This window comes from Aspergillus candidus (genome assembly GCF_002847045.1).
Source record: "Aspergillus candidus strain CBS 102.13 unplaced genomic scaffold BDW47scaffold_35, whole genome shotgun sequence".
NCBI lineage: Eukaryota > Fungi > Ascomycota > Eurotiomycetes > Eurotiales > Aspergillaceae > Aspergillus > Aspergillus candidus.
In genome coordinates this window covers 78,000-98,284 of record NW_020194040.1, presented here as the reverse complement: position 1 = coordinate 98,284, position 20,285 = coordinate 78,000, and the positions used below count along the sequence as shown (strand labels likewise).

At 52.3% G+C, this 20,285-nt stretch overlaps 7 protein-coding genes across 7 annotated transcripts; 3 read left to right on the top strand and 4 right to left on the bottom strand.

The window, feature by feature from the left end:
• Positions 1-56: 56 nt before the first annotated feature.
• BDW47DRAFT_108588 (uncharacterized protein) lies at positions 57-1,998 on the bottom strand. The gene is made up of 4 exons (XM_024813268.1): positions 1,935-1,998; positions 981-1,867; positions 861-921; positions 57-803 (listed from the first exon to the last, which is right to left on the bottom strand). The coding sequence occupies exons 2-4, from the start codon at positions 1,845-1,847 to the stop codon at positions 346-348; spliced, it is 1,386 nt and encodes a 461-aa protein (XP_024670449.1). The 5' UTR covers positions 1,848-1,867; positions 1,935-1,998; the 3' UTR covers positions 57-345.
• A 212-nt stretch (positions 1,999-2,210) lies between these two features.
• BDW47DRAFT_108586 (kinetochore subunit FTA4 family protein) lies at positions 2,211-3,222 on the bottom strand. The gene is made up of 4 exons (XM_024813267.1): positions 3,052-3,222; positions 2,792-2,960; positions 2,658-2,720; positions 2,211-2,603 (listed from the first exon to the last, which is right to left on the bottom strand). Exons 1-4 carry the CDS (start codon positions 3,215-3,217, stop codon positions 2,282-2,284), a joined length of 720 nt encoding a protein of 239 aa, XP_024670448.1. The 5' UTR covers positions 3,218-3,222; the 3' UTR covers positions 2,211-2,281.
• Positions 3,223-3,737: 515 nt separating this feature from the next.
• BDW47DRAFT_132772 (60S ribosomal uL18 domain-containing protein) lies at positions 3,738-6,334 on the top strand (the record flags this gene model as incomplete). The annotated part of the gene is made up of 5 exons (XM_024817656.1): positions 3,738-3,791; positions 3,845-4,575; positions 4,823-4,943; positions 5,138-5,175; positions 5,239-6,334. The coding sequence occupies 5 exons, from the start codon at positions 3,738-3,740 to the stop codon at positions 6,098-6,100; spliced, it is 1,806 nt and encodes a 601-aa protein (XP_024670447.1). The 3' UTR covers positions 6,101-6,334.
• Positions 6,335-6,715: 381 nt separating this feature from the next.
• BDW47DRAFT_108582 (uncharacterized protein) lies at positions 6,716-7,217 on the bottom strand. The gene has a single exon (XM_024813266.1). The coding sequence runs from the start codon at positions 7,027-7,029 to the stop codon at positions 6,751-6,753; it is 279 nt and encodes a 92-aa protein (XP_024670446.1). The 5' UTR covers positions 7,030-7,217; the 3' UTR covers positions 6,716-6,750.
• A 1,094-nt stretch (positions 7,218-8,311) lies between these two features.
• BDW47DRAFT_49483 (putative cell wall biogenesis protein Mhp1) lies at positions 8,312-12,588 on the top strand. Its single transcript, XM_024819170.1, has 3 exons — positions 8,312-8,750; positions 8,827-11,721; positions 11,787-12,588. Exons 1-3 carry the CDS (start codon positions 8,699-8,701, stop codon positions 12,428-12,430), a joined length of 3,591 nt encoding a protein of 1,196 aa, XP_024670445.1. The 5' UTR covers positions 8,312-8,698; the 3' UTR covers positions 12,431-12,588.
• Positions 12,589-12,945: 357 nt separating this feature from the next.
• On the top strand, positions 12,946-15,544 carry BDW47DRAFT_49476 (ATP-binding cassette long-chain fatty acid transporter PXA2). The gene is made up of 4 exons (XM_024819169.1): positions 12,946-13,498; positions 13,602-14,238; positions 14,296-15,193; positions 15,274-15,544. The coding sequence occupies exons 1-4, from the start codon at positions 12,989-12,991 to the stop codon at positions 15,347-15,349; spliced, it is 2,121 nt and encodes a 706-aa protein (XP_024670444.1). The 5' UTR covers positions 12,946-12,988; the 3' UTR covers positions 15,350-15,544.
• Positions 15,545-15,579: 35 nt separating this feature from the next.
• On the bottom strand, positions 15,580-19,416 carry glpV (glycogen phosphorylase). The gene is made up of 9 exons (XM_024813265.1): positions 19,166-19,416; positions 18,790-19,062; positions 18,679-18,691; positions 18,568-18,603; positions 18,451-18,512; positions 18,292-18,395; positions 18,165-18,242; positions 16,352-18,117; positions 15,580-16,293 (listed from the first exon to the last, which is right to left on the bottom strand). Exons 2-9 carry the CDS (start codon positions 18,963-18,965, stop codon positions 15,886-15,888), a joined length of 2,643 nt encoding a protein of 880 aa, XP_024670443.1. The 5' UTR covers positions 18,966-19,062; positions 19,166-19,416; the 3' UTR covers positions 15,580-15,885.
• Positions 19,417-20,285: the final 869 nt, after the last annotated feature.

Below are 20,285 nucleotides of genomic sequence, written 5' to 3'. Positions count from 1 at the left end.
AGAGAAACCTGGTACTAATGTACTATTAAATGACTGTAACCAAGACAGCTAAATGACCGCCGTATCCAGATAAGCCCCAAGATTTACAGCTGATGACCGGCATTTCCGAATATCCTGAGGGTCGGAATCCAGACTCCTCGAGAGTCCACTAACGGCCAAAGCCCTGGAACCTCCAAATGTGAGAAAGAAAGAAAGTAAATGAAAATGGGTATCTTCGCCAGGAAAATCGGCACCCGGTAAAAGTCGCCGTGGTAAAAACGCCAGACCCATGCAGAGGAAAGTAATTATCAACAGAGATCATTGTCATAGCTCATGTTGCTGCGCACCGCGGCCCAATGCGTTCGCTTAGTCGAGTCCACCGGGCACGTTCTTCAAGAGTTCCCAGCCGTATTCTTCCTCGGGCTTCTCGGGTTCCATGCCGAGCGCGTGGCGGTACGCACGCACTTCGTTCTGGAGGCCGGCGACGATACGGAGAGGCACCTCTTCTTCCTCGCAGCGGAGACGGTAGGCGGTTCGGATCATCTCGGCGCACTTCATGGTCTGCGCGTGCCAATGGTCGCGGTCCAAACGGCTTTCCAGGTGAGAATCGCGTTCTGCCTGGAGAAGGCTGTTGTAGTGACGTTTCTGGGCGAGGTATTGCATGTTGTTGTTTTGACAGTAGTTCCGGATCTGTTCAACCATAGTTCCCACGGCCGCCTCGTATTCGCCAATCAACTTGGTATTCTCCACTTGTTCGTTCTTGAGGACTTCCACGAGACGCTTTTCCTTCGCGAGCGCACGCTCGAGGTCGGCAATGCGGGCGGCTACCACGTTTATTAGAACACTCTCAGGGATGCGAACAAGGCTGACGCGAAGCTTACCTGTAATTTCACCGTTCACCTGCTGCATGCTAGGACTGGCACCATCTGAAGAAGAGCGTCTCTACACGACTGTCAGCAGGTGTCATTTCACATCAGACACAAAAAAAATCCAAGTCATACCATGATCTCCTCCGCGCTCGTGACAATGTTTTTGGTCATCTCACGATTGTTCTTCAGCACATCGCTCAGTTCAAGCACCATATCATATAGATGATGGAGATCCATCTGGTGTCCCGCATTCATGGGAATCCCGGCGCTCATCCCAGGCATTCCACCACCGTTGACCTGGCCAGGAGTATGAGGCATCGCGGGAGACATTGACTGGCGAGGAACGTTGGGTATATTGGGTGGACCCGCGTTGTTTTCGACATAGCTGGAAAACATGCTCGACCCAGGACTATTGCTGGTCATGCCACCGCTGCTGTTCAAGGACATGTTCGCGGACTCGAAAGCACGGTTCAGATCTTCGAACTCAGGGTCGACGGAGGGGTTGACCCGTCGGCGAATGTTACCCTCCTCCTCGAGTCGGATACCCGTGGGCGGTTCGATGCCCAGAACGTCCTTTCTGAATTGGTCAAGGTCGCGACGACTAACGTGGGTGGAGCGACGCCGGTGCCCACGCACAAAGGGTGCCCTGGAAGCAGGCGAAGGAGTGGAGGAATCGATGATGTCGGGTGCGCTGGCAAGCTCGTCTTTAGTCGGGCTCTCGGGAGGCGTCACAGGGCCAAGAGTTGTCGCAGAGACTAACTCTGGAAAAGAATCAGGCGTAGACTGGACGAGCTGGACATGAGATGATGGGGAGGGAGTAGTAGCAGCTTGAACTGGGGGAGCTGGTGGAGGAGAGCGGTCTTCACCAAAACAGTCTAGTGTCGGTGCCTCGGAACCAGGGCTCCGACGGTCACCCTCACAGCCTTCCTTGATTGGTGCGCCTGAGGACTCCTCCATCACGTGCTGCTGGGTGGTTGTGAGGAGTATCATTTCTGACATGGCTTGCACTGGGAGCTCAACTGGGATGGAATTTTCTCATTATTAGTGATTGACAACAGTAGGAGGTTGGTCTTGTTATTTTTTGACCTTGTCACTGGCAACCGCTGCTGTGAATTGTGCGCCGCAGGTGCAGTCAATGCACCCACAGTACCTTCCCCCTTGCACGTCTCAAGAAAAGTTACCTAGGAGAATGGTTTTTATAATTAGAAGTGGAAACTAGTTAATTCTGTAACCTTCCATATTGTGATGGGATGGAAGAGAAAGAAAGGAATTCCTTTAGGCATGATAATTTATTATTTCCATTGCGTCGGTGGACGTAGATACAGCCTTGTTTGTAAACACCACCAATTGGTATCATAGGTCGATATCTCCCTCCTGTTGCCTGCTCACCTCATAGGTACTTTTGCCCCTTCCTGGTGATTTGCCCTTTCTTATTAATCCCCCTCCCAAGTCATATCCATCAAAGCTGCAAGCTTTTGATCAGAATCCACCAAGGGCCCATCCTGGCTTCCTTGGTTGAAACTCATCGCCTTGTTTCGTTCGATACGGCCTCCGACCCGCGCAGCCAGCATTCTCATTTTCTCCAATTCTTGGACCAGTTCACCATCGCGCTTGACCAGGTTGGGTTGGATGTTCTCCTGGGGGTTGCCGAAGGGTTCCAGAAGCTCCTGCAGCCGTCGCAATTGGTCCAGGCGTTGCCGTCGTTGTTGTCGCTGGTCGTCTAGGCTCACAAGTCGTTCTCGAAGTTGCTGATACCTGTATCACTCATCAGTCGGATGAAACTGCAATCCGCCAGTACAGTGTCCGAACCTGATGCGGTCCTCCTCGCTTGCAAGTTGATCTTCGAGCTCAGTCGGTAATTGGGTAATGTTCCTGGTTTACAACCGGACGAATAAGCAAATTACTGCGCAACAACAAGGTGACTCGGGGGAGACAGCTCTCACATGTGGCTGGACAGGTCCACCGATTTCTCGACTCCCCATCTCAGTGAGTTTCGACTGCGCGCGTCTTGGTTCACGGAAGACCAGTAGAGACTGGAGATTTGCTGCGCGACATGTTGGACCGCCTGGGATGGGTAAACGATGCGGTTATGCTGTTTCAAGACTGTGTTAACTATATCCAAGTCAGTAGGTCCGTAGGCATGGCAATTCACACCATCATATGTGGTAGATCGCTTGAGGGATAACGAAGGGCCAAACGGTACATTTCTGTATAACATCCTCCACCACCTTATCTCTCAGCTCGTCCTCTTCGTTTCCAGTCGCATAACTCCTCCAATCCTCCGGGGGCTCAATCCTCTCAGAGAGAATCCGGATCTGAGCCCTGGTGAAGGAGGACTTCAATTCAGTGATGGTACGAGTCGACTCCATGGCCCCATCGCGACACCGACATCTCGTCTTGAAAGCGGGATGGATCAGGACGCGCGCGACCGCTTATCGATAACCGGTCACGTGGGCTGAGTTTCGTGTCTTTGAGATAAGAGGTCGGCTCCACCGCAATGATTAGTCTACTCCGTACTGGCAGTTCCATGCTGCTGAAGGGCCCTCCTCAAATTGGAGGAACTTCTGAGTCGCAGTGTATACTCTGCGTAGTATGGCAATCAATTATTACCTTGCAGGCTGAGTATTACTGAGCATAACAGGGGAATAAAGCGTGGCATTAGAGCCAACTAATTGGTCTTCCTCGGTCTTGGGCAAATACTATCTAACCTCGGCAATCTGTCTCATCGATCCCTCTACATTTGTACTCCGCAGATGTGCAAGAAACATCCCATAGCTCTCTAAGGCTAACGAGCTGGCGATTTACGACTTCTCGTCTTTGAACTATAACGCCCTTCCTCAAAACTCTCCAACCCACCCAGCCCTTCAGGTAAAATACTACGGCATTGCCATGGCTGACGGTAAACGGCCCTTGGGCCTTCTCTTCGACATTGGTGGAGTCTGCGTAAGATCTGCGCCTCGACGTGTCTCTATGAATAGTCTATTGACAATGAACAGGTTGTATCGCCAATGCAAGCCATTTTAGACTACGAGCTCGCCAACAACATCCCCCCAGGATGGGTGAACTTCAGCATCTCTCGGACCAAGCCTCACGGGAGTTGGCACAAACTGGAACGGGGCGATATCAAAATGGACGCCGATTTCTTTGCCGGCTTCAACAGCGATTTGCGGATTCCCGAGCTGTGGCAACAGTTTCACGAGCGACTCCAGAAGAAACAGGCACCGGGTGCTGTAACCTCCACCCCCGCGCTGCCGCAAGTGGATGCGGAATGGCTCTTCTGGGAGATGATGCGGGTATCGCGGACCCCGGACGCTTATATGGCTCCGGCGTTGAAAAAACTGAGAGCGTCGGGGCAATTTGTTCTTGGAGCGTTGTCAAACACGGTTATCTTCCCTGAGGGACATCCGTTCAACTCGGACTCGAACGGAGTCAAGTCGCAATTCGACTTCTTCATCTCGTCGGCACATACTGGCCTGAGGAAACCGGAGCCGAAGATCTACGAGGTCGCCATAAAAGAGATGGATACGTTGGCGAAGAAGAAAGGGTGGAAGGGCATCGCCCCGTCCGACATCGTCTTCCTCGATGATATTGGAGAAAACCTCAAAGGTGCCAAGAAGGCTGGAATGAGAACGATCAAGGTGAATCTTGGACGAACGCAAGATGCAGTCAAAGAATTAGAGGCGATCACTGGCCTGTCTTTGCTGGAGGATCCAGGCAAGGCCAGGCTGTAACGGCTGTAATGGGGACAACTGCAGCGCAAATACTATGGTTATAGACAATCCTGTTCAAATAGATATTTCCTGACATATACTGGGCAATGCTGTTTGAATAGTGATAAACAACAAACATGAATCTCTCAGTTCAATCCCATCTCGTGTTCCAAATTGTTGTTCAATGTAAGTATTGGTGGAATTGGCTGGGTCCGCACTTTTGGTGTTCCGATCCGCCGCTCGTCGCCGACCCCAGTTTTGCAGCGGGATGCAGCCACAGGCTAAGCGAAAGGCTTCCACAAAGTCGGCCCACGAAATTTCCCACTTCTTTCTCTCCAGCCAACGTCGACAACTCAGTCATCAACCTACGGCAACCGTCAAGATGGTGAGTCTCACTGGAATTCCAGCTGGATGACAGCCAGCTTTGTTATGATTATTATCATCTCTGTTATATCTTCTCCCACGTTCCCTTATGGTTCTACGGGAATTTTCCCTAGAGCGGGAAACGGGTCCTTGCAAGATGCTTCGGATGAAAAATTCTGAAGCGCAAATTGCTGACTCGAGTGTTTGTTACTACAGGCCTTCCACAAGCTTGTCAAGAGCAGCGCTTACTACAGGTAAGAATTTTTCAGAAAAAAAAGACAATTTTTTGATTGCGACACGTACTAACTTCACTATAGCCGCTACCAGACCAAGTACCGCCGTCGCCGTGAGGGAAAGACTGATTACTACGCCCGTAAGCGTCTGATCACCCAGGCCAAGAACAAGTACAACACCCCCAAGTACCGCCTGGTGGTCCGCTTCACCAACCGCGACATCATCACCCAGGTCGTCTACTCTGAGATCTCCGGTGACAAGGTCCTCGCCGCCGCCTACTCCCACGAGCTCAAGGCCTATGGCATCAAGAACGGTCTGACCAACTGGGCTGCCGCCTACGCCACCGGCCTGCTCCTTGCCCGCCGTACCCTGAAGAAGCTCGGCCTTGACGAGCAGTTCGCCGGTGTTGAGGAGGCTGATGGCGAGTACACCGTCACCGAGGCCGCCGAGACCGACGATGGCACCCGCCGTCCCTTCAAGGTTTTCCTTGATGTCGGTCTTGCCCGTACCTCCACCGGTGCCCGTGTCTTCGCCGCCATGAAGGGTGCCTCCGACGGTGGTGTCTTCGTGCCCCACTCCGAGAGCCGCTTCCCCGGTTACGACCAGGAGGCTGAGGAGCTCGACGTCGATACCCTCCGCCAGTACATCTACGGTGGCCACATCGCCGAGTACATGGAGGGCCTTGCCGACGATGATGAGGAGCGCTACAACAGCCAGTTCGGCAAGTACGTCGAGAACGGCGTTGAGGCTGGCGAGATCGAGGAGCTCTACACCAACGCTCACGCCGCCATCCGTGAGGACCCCTTCAAGAAGGTTGAGGGTGCCGGTCCCAAGAAGACCAAGGAGGAGTGGAAGGCCGAGAGCAAGAAGAACCGTGCCTACAAGCTGTCCCACGCCGAGCGCAAGGCTCGCGTTGAGAACAAGATCCGTGAGCTTGCTGCTTAAATTGGCGTCTTGTCGTTCTTGTTGCATAATTGAGTGCGATAGTCAACCAAAAAAAGTTCACCTTCTCACAAACCAAGTTTACATATACCAGGGGCAATTCTATGGTGCCAAAATGGCGTTTTTCTTCGGAGGGATATTTTGTAGCCTCGTTCATGATCGATTATGACCACGTTTTTATTCAATTCTATCAGGGAGCAATTCAATAGTAAACCAAAGCTTTCACATAGATGATTCTCAATTGCTCCAGAAAACCCAACACTAGAATTGTCATGTCAGTCTAATCTGTAGTGATGATCAGTAGTGGTCTTTTGCCCCCATAATTTCCGAATCCAAAAATCCGCCGTATTGTGCGGCCAGCCCCACCGAATTTTCGGGAGTACCATGTCCATTATCCACCACGACATCATGTCGTTTCCAATCAGCGCCGATCTTTCTTCCTTACGAGGATCTTTTTTACCCTCGTTCTCACTGGTTTGTCCATGACGGGCAAACAGTAAGATCAGAGTTCGCACTACTGAACGTAAGGTCAAAGATGGCGGTCCGGGCGGCAATTTCTGTTGTTCAATGGAAAAGGTTTACTACCCTAAAAGCCCGTCCCTGGTCAGTGCCAGTCTTTGGCCGTTTTGTCTGGGCCACCGCTGCTCCCTGCGTCACTGGTGTATCCTCCCTAATTTGGTACACGGGGTTGGCTGCGCCTTACATGATGCTTGACTCGACCTTTCAAGTACATTGGGGCTTAGGTTTGCGAGTGTTGTACTTTTGTCGTGGCTGTACTCTGCACAGGTCAATGCTACACCAGGACCTATCAAGGATCGGTGGCTACTGGCTAGGTATAGAAGCAGTTGGAAAAGGATCTGGACGGCTGCACCGTGCTTCAGCAGCGGTGTACAGACTACAGTGTGGTTCCGTCCTCTCTTACCGATGATCATGATCCTTATGGGGCGATTGGGACAGCACTTCGTCCCATCTGACTGGAACCATGGAGACAAACCATTATGTCTTATGTAGCTTTAATATTCCTAGAATCGTCATATCCAGCATTCGCCGAAGGACTACATGATAGTGGGTATCATTCGGCCAGGAATGGACATTAAAATGACGGATAGGGGAGGATCGATGACTGAATGTATACTAGTAGATGTTGCCTCAAAATTGTTCTGTCGTATATCACGCCGGTTTACCGACACCATACAATTCGCACTTGTTTAGATCTTCAAGCCAGAGTGCACAATCAAGAGAACATTTTGTCATATCTGGACTGGCAGAGAAGTCGACTAGAAAAAGCCACTATTACCCAAAAAGGATCATCGAGGGTCTCATATGTGGACCGACACGATCAGTTCGGATAGGACAGAGAGCGGTGGCAAAGAGATGGTTATGGGCCGCCGTGATCTCTGCAGAGTGCAGATAGTCCCATATTGGGGGAGGTACTACTGGTATTTAGCAGTGCCTAGTGGCCAACTAAAACATGGCACAGAGGACTCTGTGTGTGGGGAAAAGGATCGCCTCTCAGACTAGCCCCTAGAACAGCCTAGTTCCCCCCCTCTTTAGGTATCATGCTAATGGGCCTCACGCCCTCACCTGCCTTCTCGTTCTGGATAGTCCCTCGTCGATGACCGTAATTTTTCCACGGGGGTGGTGGGGTTAGTGTGTGGTCTTGGCATTGTGTCGTGTGAGAGACTGACTCCTTTTGGCGGAACCAATAGTGCGGAATATAAGGACCATTGGTGGCAACTGACAAGCAATCTGACGATGACGTCCGAAAGGCTGACTAGTGGCTCACTGGCTCGACTCGAGGAGGATTTTATGGGACAAGTTGTGTAGTTATGTGGTGCTTGCTGTCAGACCGAGAGTGCACTGGTAAAGGATCATGGAACGGTCCTCGGGATCGATACACGGTACATGGCAAGGACAGACCTAGGTCCACAGTGACCTGCTACTCTTACCACTCCTATTGATCATTCCGTGAATGGTTTTTGAACGGATGGAGACCGTAGTCAGCTGCACAACGCTTCCCTTGCGCCCCGCCGTCCAATTTCTGGCTGTCTCTGACCTTCTCTTCCCTTGCTAGCCGGCGACTCCGCAGGGATTCCCGCTAAAGTGGGCGTTCTGCAACTTACCAATCGCCTCATTACCCTTTTTCCCCACGGCCTTTTTCCTTTCCTTTATCCCGCCCCTTTCTGTCTAAGCCGTTGATCTCTTCTGGGATTTCATCTGTGCGATAACTCACCTATTGTCATTGTCTTCTCCTCTCCCCACCCAACCTGACCAACATCTTCTCTTCGCTCTCCATCATGCCCGCCATGCTCCGCCGCCTTGTCCTGATGCAACGTACTTACTCCTGCTGTTTCTAAGATATTCCCGTCGAAGTCCAGATCGCATTCTCCTAGCCGCCATAAGGAATTCTCCAGCAGTCCCGCGACGACCACATTTTGTCGCACCAAAACCTCCGTGTGACCTTGGGCAAAGCTATCAAGGCGCACGCAACGCCAGGACACTGAGGCCTCGAGCGCGAAAGCTTTCTAGTCGCCCATTCCAAAAAAATTCCAGATATCTTCTTGCCCTTCAGCCAACCGTCACAATAATTCGAATTTCAACATGGAGGGGGTGGAAACGGTAGATGTTAGCTGGCTGCACCATACGCAGAGAGGTCTGTTCGCGCCCAGTTGGTTCCTGCGCCGGGATCGCATCCCAGTCTCTCTTCTAACACGATTACACAATTATAGCGGATTTGTCTCGCTGCAGGTCGGCCTCGTCGATGACCAGTGATAAATCTAGTAATGAGACTGAGGCTCCGCCGACCTCGCAACCCAGAACCGATCGGACGGTGCCCGTCACTTCGAATTCTCCGCCACCCGCAACCCAATCGCCTACCTCCGTGACCCAACCGAAACCAATACCCTCGAGCGCTGGCGCTGGAGTGGAAAATGGAGGAAGTAAAGAGGAGGGCGCGGAGGACGCAAGGCTGTCCGCTTCGACGCTGGCGCCCCATAAAAGTTCACCTCGACAGATAGGTCGAAGGAACTCCTGGATCTCTAGTTTGAGCTCCAAGTTTTCCTCCGGCTCCACGCCGCCGTCGTCATCCAGCATGAGGGCGCCAGCCACCCCCAAAGCAAGCGCTCCCCTTACCAAGCTGGATACCCATAATCCTTTTGGGGCGGCATATTCGCCCAGGGATCAGGAGGAAGAAAAGAACCATGAACCGCTCGTCTCTACGTCGCCCAAGTCGCCGTCCTTCTTGACAAATGCGTTCCGCAAACTGTCTTCGTCGGCATCGAGTGGCTCTGGCAGGACCGTACCTAATGGAGTCATTTGTCAGCGTCGCGTGATGAATATCGACCAGGGCCGGGATAGGTGCAAGATACCCACCCTGGATCAGGGGAAATTGCGGCGTGTCGCGTTCTGTGTCGATGTTGAGATTGCGGGGACATCCCGTCGCGAGTCCGACGAAGGAAGCCCCCCTGCAAGCTCCAAACGACGTCTGGTTTCAGACATTACCACCCCCAAGCTTAAAAGAAGCAACTCGAAATCCAAGGACAAAGACGAAGCGGCTGCATCCAATCATCCACAAGCCGCGGTACCCGACCAGGAGAAACCAGGCCAGGGGGCCGCTAGCTCTGGAAGCCCTGTGGCATCGCCCGAACCTCCATCCTGCGAGGTCAAAATCACCAGCGAGGGCAGAGAACCTACCAGGAAACAGGAAAAGAAAAAGCGATCGGAGGAGGAACGACGGGAACGGCGAGATAAGAGGCGCCGGCAAGCTGAAGCCAACGGCTCGGTACCCCTGCAACTGAACGGTGATGACCCGGACGATGATGCTCGTGCGGCCGAGGCCGGAGCCGCTCGGCCCAAAGCGCAAAGCCACCCAACAACGGACCCTGTTCGCATCTATAGACGCTGTTGTCAGCTGCGGGAAACGCCTGTGCTCAAACGGGTAGTCGACGAGATTTCCTCCCCGTCTTCGGTCCTAGCCGAATCTCCTGGCACTGTCGGTGTGCTGGATCTTAGCAATTTCCCCATGGCTCCTCCAGATGTGGTTACTTTCTGTGACTGGCTGGCTGTCGTTCCGGTTCGAAAACTCATCCTTGAAAAATGTGCTTTGACAGATATCTCGGTCCGGTCTATATTGGCCGCGTTGCTTTCGACCAAGACTACGGAACAGATGAGGCAAAGGCGCAAAAGAACTAAACAGTCGGGATTTGACGTTCCGGGGGCGCAAGAGAGAAATAGCGTTGTGGAAAAGCTGTCCTTGAAAGATAATTCCAAGATCGGCAGGGAGGGCTGGCGCTACATTTGTCTATTCATTCATCTTTCAAAGTCCTTGAAGGCTATTGATCTCTCGGGCATCCCGTTCCCCAAACCACCTGTCGTGGCTAATGGACCTAGTGAGAACACGAATAGTTCTCCAGGATCTACCATTGATATCGCTTCCATATTTGCAAGTTCCCTGGCCGAGCGTTTTGGCGGCGACCACCTCGAAGAATTACTACTCAGTGAATGCAAGCCTGCAACGGAAGACGTGAAGAGGATCTGCGAAGCCGCCGCAACGGCTGGTTTGAGGAGGCTGGGCTTCGCTAACAACAATTTAACGAGGGAGGGTCTAGAGCATGTTGTTCGCTATTGTGAGTCCAGCAAATGCGAGGGCCTTGATCTCGGCGGAAATCCTATCCGCGATCACTTGGACTTGCTCGTCTCCGTTATCGGGAGAGACCATCCACTATATGCTCTGAGCCTTGCAGACTGTGCCCTTACGCCCTCCACCATCCACCCGGTTCTTCAAGCCTTGACGCGTCTACCGAACCTCCGTTTCATTGATTTCTCTCACAACCCAGGGCTCTTTTCCGGACAGCCGGATGCGTTGGCGTTGTTCCGGCGATTCCTTCCCAAGATGCATTCACTGAAGCGCATTCATTTAGCGGACGTGAATCTTTCTGCCGACCACGTCATTGCTCTTGCCGAGATCATTCCGGAGAGTCCCAGCCTATGCCACCTTAACATCCTTGAGAACCCCTCCATCAGTGTGCTTGCGTCTGCGACAGATCCTCGCATCCAAGAGGAGGCCTGTGCGGTATATGCCTCTCTGATGGCGGCGGTGCGTGTGTCGGGGACAATCATCGCGGTGGATATCCAGGTCCCCAGTGCCGAAAACAACGAGGTTGTCAAGGCCCTTGCATCGCAGATCGTCGCCTACTGTCTCCAGAATCTTGAACGAGGGGCTATTGGGGCTCTAGAGGCAGAGATTTCCGACCCGGTCGACTCCTCTGCACGCGCCACCGTCCACGTCCCTGAGATTCTGCAACATTTTGTCGGTGTGGACGAACCGTTTGAGGAGGAGATGGTCGAGAACGAGCCGGCCGCCGATGAAGACTACGTCATCGGAGGCACTGGTGTGGTGAAAGCTCTTGGAGTTTGTCTGGGCAATCTGGACCAGCATATGCCGGGAGATCAGTCTGGGCCGCCTAGTGGCACGACAACGCCCAGACATAGGGCATCCCGGTCTCTTGTCCAGAAACGGCCGCGTGATATGTCCAAGAATCTGTTGGCTTCGGCGCGCAACATCCGGACTAGGATCCAGTCCGCTCTGGTTCGGGAAGACAGAGCCGGGAATGACGACAACTACCGTACGTCCCGTCTCAATTCCCCTTATCATTTCATCTTCTGGGCTTACTGACCATGTTTACTACAGGACGCCTTCAATTCCTTGATATCACCCTGGCTAGGATGATCAAAAGATTCGAAGATGAATACCCCGAGACACGGATTTCACCGCAGTTTGGTCTGCCGACAACCCAGGAGACGGATTCGCAGAATTCCGGCGAAGATTTGGACGCCGCCCTCCTTGGTAGCTCGTTACCGACCGCCGGGCTGGGTGATGAGAATGCGATCGACGATGAAGATACCGACCAATACGCCATCCGACTCTCGCGCGCCAGTTCCATCACCTCGCTTCATTCCCGTGCCATGATTTCAGAAGAGGGCCATGTCCACCGTTTGGGACAAAACCTCCGACGTGATTTCCTTGACCCCTCTTACGACCAGTCAGAAGACGAACAGGCCATGGATGACGCCCAACTTACTACCGCCTTGCGCGAGAAGCTCGACCGTCTTCACGACCAGCAGACACGCCACAGTTTCGAGACCGTCGGCACGGACAAAGCATTTGAGGAGCTTGGTTCGACTGTCAAAGAATTGTGGACCATTCAGCGGCAGGATACTGAAGCTTTCCAGAAGTTTAGGCAAAGTCAAATCGCGGCGCAGATCAATAGCGGGAGACCGAGTTCGCGGAGCCAATCTGGCCTGGAAACTTCCAAAGAGCAGACATCTTTGTAGGCTTGAAGTCTGACACAGCGACTATTGTCTCGCTGGAATTTTTTCAATTTTTTTTTTTTTTTTTATGATCTTTTCTCGTTTATCCTGTTTGTCTGTATCCATTCTAGCATGTTGCCTTTCAAGTTCACTGTACTCTAGCATGGGTTGTTATTAGCCGGAAGATCGTGATGAAATTGTATATACGTGTCCATCCACGGACTCTAACTATAGTATATAACCTGATTTAAATCTATAAGTATCTGGAAAAAAAAGAGTATGTGGTGTTGAGATCGGCGGTTAGTCAAGTTCCTCGGCATTCCCCAGACGGAAGGGAAGAAACGACCCGGGGTTCACATGTCAACCACTGATTCGGTTGTCTTCCGATTCCCCATCTGAACCTCTCGTCACTTGACGTACCCTCTCCCTCCTTCTTTCTCCGACCCCTCAACCACACTCTCCAACACATACCCTCTCACAAATCATCTCAACGGTCATGTTCTCCCTCGTCGACTCTGGCTAACCCATATCGTGCCCCCCCCCACCTTCCCCCATCCCGCGCGGCCATCCCCTCCCCGCAACATGGCAGCCCAGTCGAAAATCCTCCCCCCCGAACGATCTGTTCGCCAGATCTTTTCGAGTCTAACATCTTCCTACCTTCGTCACCGGACGAAGATCTCCCGAGCTGTCTATCTGACCCTCTTCGCCGCCCTCGCCAAACGAATCCATAATGCTATCTCCGAGCAGAAGGCTGCCTCCCAGCAGCAGGTCGAGCTGCGGCGCAGACCAGGGACGAGCAGCTTGGACGAAGAAGCCGATCGCCCGCGGAAGAAAGTCGAAGTCAATCGCGAGTTTTTCCGGAATTTGCTCCGTCTGCTGAAGATCGTGATTCCTAGTTGGCGGAGTAAGGAGATGCGGTTGCTGGTGGGACATAGTGTCTTTCTTGTCCTGAGGACTTTGCTCAGCTTGTATGTTGCTGAGTTGGATGGACGGCTTGTTAGTAGCCTGGTTCGTGGCAAGGGAAAAGATTTCTTGCTGGGGCTGGTGTGGTGGATGATCGTTGCTGTGCCGGCCACGTTTACAAATTCCATGGTAGGTGGTTTGTGGATGTCGTCGGTCGGTTGCCTACTTTCGATGGACCAGGCAATCGACCAGACTTACGATGGACAGACGGCTGATTATACTTGCCTCACAGCTCTCGTATCACCAATGCAAACTCGCGCTCGGCTACCGCAAGCGTCTCACCGATTACATCCATGATAAATACCTTTCCAACATGACCTTCTACGCCATCTCCGCGCTGGACGACCGGGTCAAGAACCCCGACCAGCTGATCACGGTGGACGTCTCCCGATTTTCGGACAGCTTAGCGGAGCTGTATTCGAACCTGGCGAAACCGATCCTCGATATGTGCATATACAACTACTCGCTCTCGAAGAGCGTGGGCGGCGAAGGGCTGTTCATCATGAGCCTTTTAGTGCAGCTGTCTGCGAACGTCATGCGTGCGCTGACGCCGCCGTTCGGGAAATATGTGGCCGACGAGGCCCGACTCGAAGGGGAATTCCGCTTCCTTCATTCGAGACTGATCGATTATAGCGAGGAGATTGCCCTGTACCAGGGCCACGACGCCGAGAAAGATACCCTAGACAAGGGCTATTTCACGCTGATCAAGCATGTTAACCGGATTCTGCGGAGGCGCCTGTACCACGGCTTCATGGAAGACTTTGTTATCAAATACTTCTGGGGTGCCCTGGGCCTGATTCTCTGCAGCATTCCTGTCTTCTTCAGGATCCCTGGCCAGATCAGCCAGACCATGGGTGATCGCACAGAAAGTAAGTGCTAGCCCATCTAGCTTGGCGTGGATGATCTCTAACTGCAACTCAAAACAGGCTTCGTCACCAACCGCCGGATGCTACTGTCCTCCTCGGACGCCTTCGGCCGACTGATGTTCTCCTACAAGGAGATCTCCGAGCTGGCGGGCCACACCGCGCGCGTGTCATCCCTCCTAGAAGTCATGGACGACCTGCTCGCCGGACGGTTCGAAAAGAAACTAGTATCATCCGCCTCGATCGAAGAAAACGCAGAAATCCTCTCCGGCCGCGGCGCAATCGAAGAGAGCGAATCCATCGAATTCACCGACGTGCCCATCGTCTCCCCCAACGGCGACGTCCTCGTCCAGAAGCTCTCCTTCACCGTCCACCCAGGCGACCACCTCCTCATCGTCGGGCCCAACGGCTGCGGCAAATCATCCCTCTTCCGCATCCTCGGCGGCCTCTGGCCCGTCTACGGCGGCAAGGTCAAAAAGCCCCGCTTCGACGAAATCTTCTACATCCCCCAACGCCCTTACCTCTCCCGCGGCACCCTTCGCCAACAGGTTATCTACCCAGACGGAGTCCGCGAGATGCGCGCCAAGGGCATCACCGACACAGACCTCTACGAGATCCTCTCCATCGTAGAGATCGCCTCCGTCGTGGACCGCCCGGGCGGCTGGGACGCCGAGGAAGAGTGGCGCGACGTGCTCTCCGGCGGTCTCCAGCAGCGCATCGCCATGGCGCGCCTCTTCTACCACCGTCCCAAGTTCGCCATCCTTGACGAGTGCACCTCCTCCGTGACGCTCGATATCGAGCGCGTCATGTACGAGACTGCCAAGAAACTCGGCACGACGCTTATGACCGTCTCGCACCGCCGCAGTCTCTGGAAGTACCATAAGATGATCCTCCAGTTTGACGGCGAGGGAAGTTATATCTTTACGGGCTTGGATTGGGAGAGACGGTTGAAGTTGGAAGAGTATGTCTGCCCCTTTTTCCCCACCCATGTCCTGCTCAAAACAACCAAAACCATACATTGAACGGACTGACAATCAACAGTGAAAAAGACGAACTCGACCTCCACCTCCGCGCCGTCCCTGAACTTCGAAGACGCGTTGAAGAACTCAGCTCTTAGCTGACAAGAAGAAATACCCCAATCCTCGAATTACTTCCAGTCGAAAATCAATCGACGATCGATATATATCCCCCTCACTCACACACTACCCCTTTACCACGCCATCCATCTATATACCTACATGCCTAGTTATCTACCATCTACTCTCATAGAACATACCCATGATCTACGGGCGAGATTTTTTTCTCCACCTTTCATATCTCTTATTTCCTATGTTGGAGATCTAATATAAATATATACCTCTTGTGATTGCTTATGTCAACTTCATCGGCTGGTAAACTAAGAACTTCGGTAGTTTTGAAGTATACCTATGTATGCATGTGCCATTCAGTAGAATCATAAAGACAAATGAACAAGAATAAAACAAAACAAGGCTCAAACAAGCATGCATACAAAGTAAAAGTTCATAAAATAACAACCAATTAAAGTAAACATGCAAAATGGTCATAAAATATGCATAGCAAAGCCATCAACAGCACACTCAACCGTGTACAGGTACTGTATACCAATTGTATCCTCAGCAGAACCAATATGTCTCACTTCTCCACATCCAAAGGCTCCACGTTCCAAATACTATCCGCATACTCATTGATCACGCGATCAGTAGAGAAGAAGCCCATGCGCGCGACGCAGGTGATGGACTTGGTGAGCCACTCGTCCTGGTTGCGGAATGCCTCGTCGACCATTGCCTGGGTCTCGATGTAGGAGTCGAAGTCGTCCGAGACGAGGTAGTAGTCGCCGTGTTCGACGATCGATCCGATGAGGGCGGAGAATTGGCCTGGGTCGCCGAAGGTACCGGCTTGGATTGCGTCGAAGACTTTGGATAGGTTGCGGTCGAGAGTGAAGTCGCCGTAGAAGTGCCGGTGGCGGAGGTCTTCGACGTCTTCGGCGAGGTTGCCGAAGAGGAAAATGTTTTGTTCGCCGACTTCGCGGGTGATTTCGATCTGGGGGGGTGTGGGTCAGTGGATCTGTCATGTTGAGGGGGATGTTGTTGATACGTACATTGGCGCCGTCGCATGTGCCGATGATCAGGCCGCCGTTGAGAACAAACTTCATGTTGCTGGTTCCGCTACCTTCGGTGCCGGCGGTGGAGATATGCTCGCTGATATCCGAAGCAGGACAGATGATCTCGGCCTTGCTGACATTGTAGTCCTGGATGAAGATCACCTTCAAGAGATCGCCGACATCCGGGTCCTTATTGACAACGGCTGCAACGGTGTTGACCAGATGGATGATCGATTTGGCCATCCAGTACCCCGGGGCCGCCTTGCCCCCGATTATGGACACTCGCGGCAAGACTTTCTTTCTCTCTTCAGGGGACATGGCCTTGATCGTTAGATATCGGTGGATCACACCGAAGATGTTCAATTGCTGGCGCTTATATTCGTGGATACGCTTCACCTGGATGTCGAAGAGAGCGGTCGGATTCACACTGTACCCGGTACTCTCTTTGATGTGTTTGGCCAGGCGGAGTTTGTTGGCTGTTTTGATCTCCGACCATTCTCTCTTGAAATCCTTGTCGTCCACAAATGCTTCCAGCTGTTCCAGGAGAGTCAACTCGGTCAAGAACTTGTAGCCGCCCAGCTTAGATGCAATCAGCTCCGACAGTCTCGGGTTAGCCTGATGGAGCCAACGACGCGGTGTGATCCCGTTCGTGACGTTAGTGAATTTATCAGGACCGTAGATCTTCACGAAATCTTTGAACAGCGTCGTCTTCAGTAAATCGGAATGAAGCTCCGCGACACCGTTGACCTTGTGCGATCCGATGATTGCGATGTAAGCCATTCTCACCATCTTGGGATGCGACTCTTCAATGATCGACACGCGGGACAGCATTTCTCTGTCCTTCGGGAACCTCTTCTCCACCGACTGAAGGAAGAACAGGTTGATATCAAATATGATCTGCAAGTGTCGTGGCAACAAGTTCTGCATCAGAGGGACGGACCACTTCTCCGAGGCCTCGGGCAAGACGGTATGGTTGGTGTACCCAAAAGTCTGAGTGACAATGTTCCACGCCTCATCCCATTCAAGGTTCTCTATGTCGATCAAGATACGCTGCAGCTCAACGATAGCCAGCGTGGGGTGCGTGTCGTTGAGCTGGATGGCGACCTGATCGGGGAACTCGCTCCACGGTCGATTCGTCTTCTTGAACCTGCGGACGATATCGTGCAGCGAGGCCGCGCACCAGAAGTACTGTTGCTTCAGTCGGAGCTCTTTTCCTCTCTCCAGGTTGTCATTCGGATACAGTACAGCGGAAATAGTCTCCGCACGCTGCTGATCCGCCACGGCGCTCTCGTAGTCACCGGCGTTGAATTTCTGGAAGTCAAACTCTCCGCTGCTCGCCTTGCTCGACCACAGCCGCAGGTTGTTCGTCGTGCGGGTTCCATAGCCAGGGATGGGCACGTCATATGCCACCGCTTGGACTATTTCACCGTCAACCCACACGACGGTTGGCTTGTTGTTTTCGTCATGGTGCTTGGTCACTCGACCGTAGAACTGGATATCAACGGTAATCTCATGTCGAGGGAATTCCCAAGGATTGAAATCCAGCCAGTAATCTGGGACTTCAACCTGGTAGCCGTCGACGATCTCCTGTTTGAAAATACCATATCTATATCGCAGCCCGTAGCCCCATGCTGGGTAGTTCAGAGTTGCCATGCTATCGAGGAAACAAGCCGCCAGACGTCCCAGGCCACCATTTCCAAGGGCAGCATCGTGCTCTTGACCGATAACATCCTCGATACGGAAACCGAGTTCCTGTAGACCATCTTTGGACCATCAGTATCGGGACATGACTAGGATCAACATCACCTACCTCTAGCAGCATCCTTCATCCCAACATTCAGCATGGCATTGTCGAGTGCGCGGCCCATAAGAAACTCGAGAGAAAGATCTACAGTGGTCAGCAAATGTCAATGGGCCCAGAAGAGTATTCCACATACAATAGACTCGCTTTTGATCCGCCAAGGACTGCCGCTGCTGCGTCTTGTTCCACTCCACGATCAACCGGTCCCGAAAGGCAAGGGCAGTTCCCGAATATGCAGCCCTTGTTCATGTCAGTACTCAGCAAACATTTTCATCAACTGACACGCAAAACATACGCTTCATCGCAATTGTAGAGAGATCTCGCCAAAGTCGTCTCAACATGACGAACCAGCTCATTCTACTCATCATTAGCTTACGGACAACAAAAGCCCTCAAACCAAACAGCGACCTACCTCAAACTCATCCTTATTGGTAAACCCAGTCACAGACTATATTTACATCAGGGTTATCCGTTAGCGGCAAGGCTCTATACCCCAATCGGACATAGACATGAAAGGTCTCACATGTTTTCTCCACCTGTAGAAGTAAAAGTCGCCACCAGCTATCAGCTAACCGTCGGGAGAAATTTCCACAGAACAAGGACAAGAATCAATGGGGTGATTTATGGTACGCACGCCTCTCTCAATGGTTCCGGGATGCTGGCCTCAACGCTCTTGATCTCTGCAGGTCCGAACCCCGTGAAGGTTCGCTTGTGCTTTGGACGGCTGAATCCAGGGCCGACTGGGCCTTGGAGCTCGGAGATGGGGGCTCCGATGGATGGGCGTCGCTCGCGGCGTTCTTCGTCGGCCATGTTGACGATCGGAGGTGACTGACGATCGGTGGGGGGGTGTGGCAATGGAGAGGGGGCGGCAATTCGGACGACACCAGTCTTGTAAAGAGACCACAAGCTAAAGGACGAAAGAGTCCCTGAGTCAGTATCACAAGCAAGATGTAAACACGAAAGAGAAACAAGTCCTCCAGAGAAGAGAAAACATGGGAATAGATATGTACCTTCCCAGAGGGGCTCGAGGACGAGAAGAGGGGAAGAACTGAGACCTCGTGACAAGCTGACCAGGATCAGATCAAAATCAAGCCATTGAGTAAGTTACATAACAGGAAGAGCAGCAGCAACAGGTGGCGGGGTAGGAGAATAATGTTGGAAGTAGTCGGGAGTACAGTAAGGTGGTGTACCTGGGAGCACCGTGTGGGCAGGTACTACACCCTCATACGATGATGGGTGTATGTATACAATTCCCTCGAGATTTCCAATCATCCTACAGGAGAGGCCCACTTGGACAGTATTGATTCAATGACTGGACTGAGTAATTATTGCTTTGGGTGGTACATAGAGAAGGGGACTGGTTGGCTACAGTAGACGTGGATTACTGCAGTAGGAGAATATTAAACCGTACAATGGTGATGTCTACTATTAGACACAGTCACTCCTCAACACTTCCTCCAGCTCTCACTCTCAAGAGTCAAAACACTTGAATTAGAAAGACCAGGTGAATCATGAATCAAAAGAATCTGTTCCGAACCCTCCAGGCCTCCACTAACAAAGTTCAATCATGACGCATGCTTCCCACCAACTAAGGTAAAGCTCGGGTGGGGAAAAAGGCCTGGAACATGCCTATTGAACCCCCCCCAACAACAACAACAATCAATGGTTATTTATGGAATGCACTCTCAACTGGAACTGAAACCTCCTTTGTGCATCTATCCATGTTTGCATATACAAGTCCTTTATTTCTCTCCCCCTCAACATCCGTGCATTCTCCCAACCAACCAATTTCGAGCTCTGGTGACCCTACTTGGGCCTGTGCTCTGCTCCCCACACCTGCTCTCTTCTGAGGGGTATAGTATATCTTACAAGAACCACTGTCAGCCTGTTGCGTCTACGTACTGCTGTAGATCTCACCCAGGACCATGAGATGGCCTCCTCTTTTCTTCCGGTCGTAAATCGAACTAGAGAGCTAGTCCCTAGACTATAGACAGCACAGACGAGGGGAATTTTATAGATAATCGATTGCATGCAAAACGCTATAGAGGTGTATGGTATGGTATAAGGGAATTGCAGCTCACTTGTCACAAAGAAAATGATATCCAGCGCAAATGGTTCGCCACAGGTCCA